Consider the following 3,729-nt stretch of genomic DNA (forward strand, 5'->3'; position numbering starts at 1 on the left):
AGCGCCTCCCTCCCAGTCTCACCTTCAGCTCCCTCCTGGCCCTGGCCCCGTACCTCTGTGGGGGCAGCCCGGGTCGGCTCAGGGCGATGCCCGGCGCTGCCTCCTCTGCCTTACCGGCGCTGCGAGGTTCCCCGGGTCCTGCGCGCCGCAGCGCGCTTCTCCCTTGGCGAAGTTTGCGCCGGGGCAGAAGGCAGCGAGCAGCACCCAGCATCCCTGAGGTGGGCTCTCCACGGAGGGCTACGATTGGCCACCGGGCGGCACGTGCCAGCCCTCTGGCTCTATATTAGGACAATATTTACCTCCGCCGCCGCGATGGCTCTTGGAGGTGGAGGGCAGGTCCAGAGAGCGGCCCGGGCAGCATCCGCGGGCAGCAGCGGGCTCCTGCCCCGCGCCCCCGGCCGCTGGCCCAGAGCCGCGCCAGGACATGAACTCCTACCTGGAGTACCTGGCTCGCGGCGATGCCCTGCCCGCCCCGCCTAGCTTCTGCCCTGCAGACCCCAGCGCCGTCGCCCTGCAGCCCTCGTGCCCCCTGGGCGGAGAGAGCGCGTACCTGGGCAGCCGGCTAGTGCCAGGCGCAGGGACTCCGCCCGGCCCGGCCCAGCGCCCTGCGCAGCAGCCGCTGCCAGCCGCGGCCTCTCGCTTTGCTGCCTGCGCTCTGGCGGGGGCTTACGACTCCGGTCCAGCTGCTGCGGACTTCAACGTCCTGTCTCCGGGCTCAGGCTGCGCCCTGCCCTACGGAGCCAGCGCCCAGCTGGAGGACGCTGGCGGGGGCCACCTGCGCTATGCAACTTCCATCTTCTCCGGCAGCGGATCGCCGCTCCCGGTGAGTTACAGCGCCTTGGCCGGGCAAAGCCACTTCCACCCCTGCCTCAAAGAACCGCCTGGCGTCCAGCCGGGGGGCTTCCAGAGCGTCTCCCCCTCCCCGGGGACCTACCCCAAGCCCACCTCTCCGGCCTCAGGGGGCGCGCTCGGCACCTTCGAGTGGATGAAAGTGAAAAGAAATGCGCCCAAGAAAAGTAAGTGTGAACCTCGGCGAGGGGGCTGCATGGGCACAGCTCGCTCTTAGCGCTTATGGAGGAGGAGAGCGGCGCGCCCTAAGCGCTAAGAGCGAAACGAGGATGTGATCGCTTGCAGGGTCACTTATTGTTTCCTTCTCTCGCCTCAAATACCTGTGAGCAACGGGCGCCCGCGTGAGACGTTCATGCAAAGCGTTACCTCTTCGCCCTTGGAGCCGGCGTAATGCCCAGAGAACCGGCTCCCGTGCGCTGTGCCCAGAGCTCTCACTGCTACTGAACAAACGTTTTGTGTTGCAGGCAAACTCTCCGCCCACGGGGTCCATGGCCCCCCCAGCACCGTGCGGACCCATTTCAGCACCAAGCAGCTCACAGAACTGGAAAAGGAGTTTCATTTCAATAAGTACCTCACCCGGGCCCGTCGCCTCGAGATCGCGCACTCGCTCCGCCTCAATGACACTCAAGTGAAAATATGGTTCCAAAACAGAAGAATGAAACAAAAGAAACGGGAAAGAGAAGGGCTGCTGATCCCCTCACCTGCCGCATCCCCCTCCGTGCAAAGCCCCGCCAAGCCAGGCAGGAATTCTGCACCCTCCTCCCCTGCCAAAGACTCCTGCTGATCGCGGCAACGCCAGCTGTTGTGACAGCTACTTGCCAGGAAAGGAAGGCCGCGTTTCAGACACTTTATAGAATGCATAAAGCATCGCAACAGTGTTAATCCTGCACAACCCGAGCCAAAAAAAATAATCATTTCACGAAGACTATCACTGCCAATGAAATATTTGGGCTGTGTCTACCTAAGGAATTAGATGTAGCTATTTTTTTTTTTAATGCCGGACTGTAACAATATACAATTGCTCGTTATTGCAACTTGTTTACATTTTATTTATGGGTCTATCAGGGAAAGCTGAAGGTCAAAACACTCTGCTAATTTCCTCATAGGTCTTATGACTTGTTTGGTCAAGTAGCCGGCACACGCTGTGCCTGTGTCTGTTTAAAAGGTCAAACAAGACCACGCAGAGTCCTCCAGCTTAGTAATATATATGCAACGAAAATAAGTTAAAGGAGGATTATTGCTATTAGTAAGAAAGCCAAAGAAGATGCAAACTGGCTGGTTCAGTTGAGTTTCTGCACTGGCAGAGAAGTTTAACATTTGCACTACAAGGTGTTTTAAATTGCTCCTACTTTTCAATGTGCCTGAATGGGGGGGGGGGGGGGGCGGGAGACAATCACCATTCATATAGTTCCAGTACTATCAAGGACTAACTGACCTGTTAAATGTCAATACTCCGAGTGATCAACGCGGTGTCCGGATTTGCATTGTATTTATATTTTGTGAATAACAGGCTTTGTCTTGAATAATTCTGAATTTAATTAAGTGCTAGAGCATGGTTATTGGTTTTTATTGAAAAATAAAATACACAATCACCCAGAGTTGAAAGTTAGTCAAAATTAATACATAGCTACAGAACAGATTCAAATGAAATGGATGTGGGAAAGTTTTGGTGAACGCTAATAGCGTCATTGCTATCTTGTCTTTATGCCTTCTGCCAGGGTCAGACTTTGCTTTAGTATGTTTGACAAGTTATAACAGTAATGCTTTTTGTCCCTTTTCCGATGTCAGGGGCTTACAAAAAAGATTTTGACGCAATGTGATTACGAAAACAAGAGGTACATATTTCCTGTTTCCCACCTTTACAGTGCAAAAGCCTAAAGAAGCGTGATTTGCAAATGGGGTAGTTTTAATTAAAAAAAAAAAACTTTTAGGGTGGTTCGCAGTAGGGTACCAGCACATCAAAGGGGCGCGAAGGGCCGAATTCACACTTCCAAAGTCAAGAATCACAAAAGAGAGTTGAAGCAAAAAGGAACACGTGCATGTTCTTGTTTCCGAAGTTCAATGGATGACCTTCAGTCTCGAATGGAACCAAGAGTAAGACTCACGCTAGGGAATCTCCACTTGTTTTTCTAGTAAATCCCTGAACTACAAACCTTTGAAAAACATCCTAGTATCAAACCACATGGATGAAATATTTTAATTACCCAGGACATCACAATCCTATTTAAAAAAGCCTAAACCACTTGGAAATATGTTCATAATACTCTCCTGATAAAAAAAGACTACTGAAAAATCAGTCACTCAAAAGCAATCACTTGTATAAAAGCAGAACCCTAGCAACAGTGAACTCAGAACACATTCAGGATAAGTTTTGTGGAGATCCCTTTTCACCAAAACTCACAGATTTTAAGAATATGGAGAAATAAAAAATTAAAAAATAACCTGATTGGAAAACGACGTCACACTTTTCAATGTAATGTTGTCAATATTATTCTTATATATTGGGGCCATCTGTCTTTCAACCGCATAATGCTAATTAGCTCTCGGTTAAAACAACAGAGGACCCACAGTGATGTGTCGGTATTTCAAAGGGTCTCCAGGCTGGACGCATTTTCAATGACCTCCGGTCTCTCCTCCAGAAGTCTTTGATATGGCAATGCACCCTGCCTTGAAAAAAATCTGAAATCTACACATATGCAAAGAGAAACAACTTCACGGAACCCCTGATCTATATTTCCTTTTCCAAAGGGAGCTATTTGAAAGTCTCTCGCCTGCCCATTCAAACACACGTATGAAAACACCCGGTGGCTTCACATTTACATCTTGAAGGAGGAGTAAATCTGATCTCCTCCAAGTTATGGTGTCTTGCCAGCAGTCCGG

At 50.9% G+C, this 3,729-nt stretch overlaps 1 protein-coding gene across 1 annotated transcript; it reads left to right on the top strand.

Moving 5' to 3' along the window:
* Nucleotides 1–424: 424 nt before the first annotated feature.
* On the top strand, nt 425–1,633 carry HOXD1 (homeobox D1). Its single transcript, XM_077830278.1, has 2 exons — nt 425–1,016; nt 1,314–1,633. The coding sequence occupies exons 1-2, from the start codon at nt 425–427 to the stop codon at nt 1,631–1,633; spliced, it is 912 nt and encodes a 303-aa protein (XP_077686404.1).
* Nucleotides 1,634–3,729: the final 2,096 nt, after the last annotated feature.

The sequence above is a fragment of the Eretmochelys imbricata genome, chromosome 11 (assembly GCF_965152235.1).
Source record: "Eretmochelys imbricata isolate rEreImb1 chromosome 11, rEreImb1.hap1, whole genome shotgun sequence".
Taxonomy (NCBI): domain Eukaryota; kingdom Metazoa; phylum Chordata; order Testudines; family Cheloniidae; genus Eretmochelys; species Eretmochelys imbricata.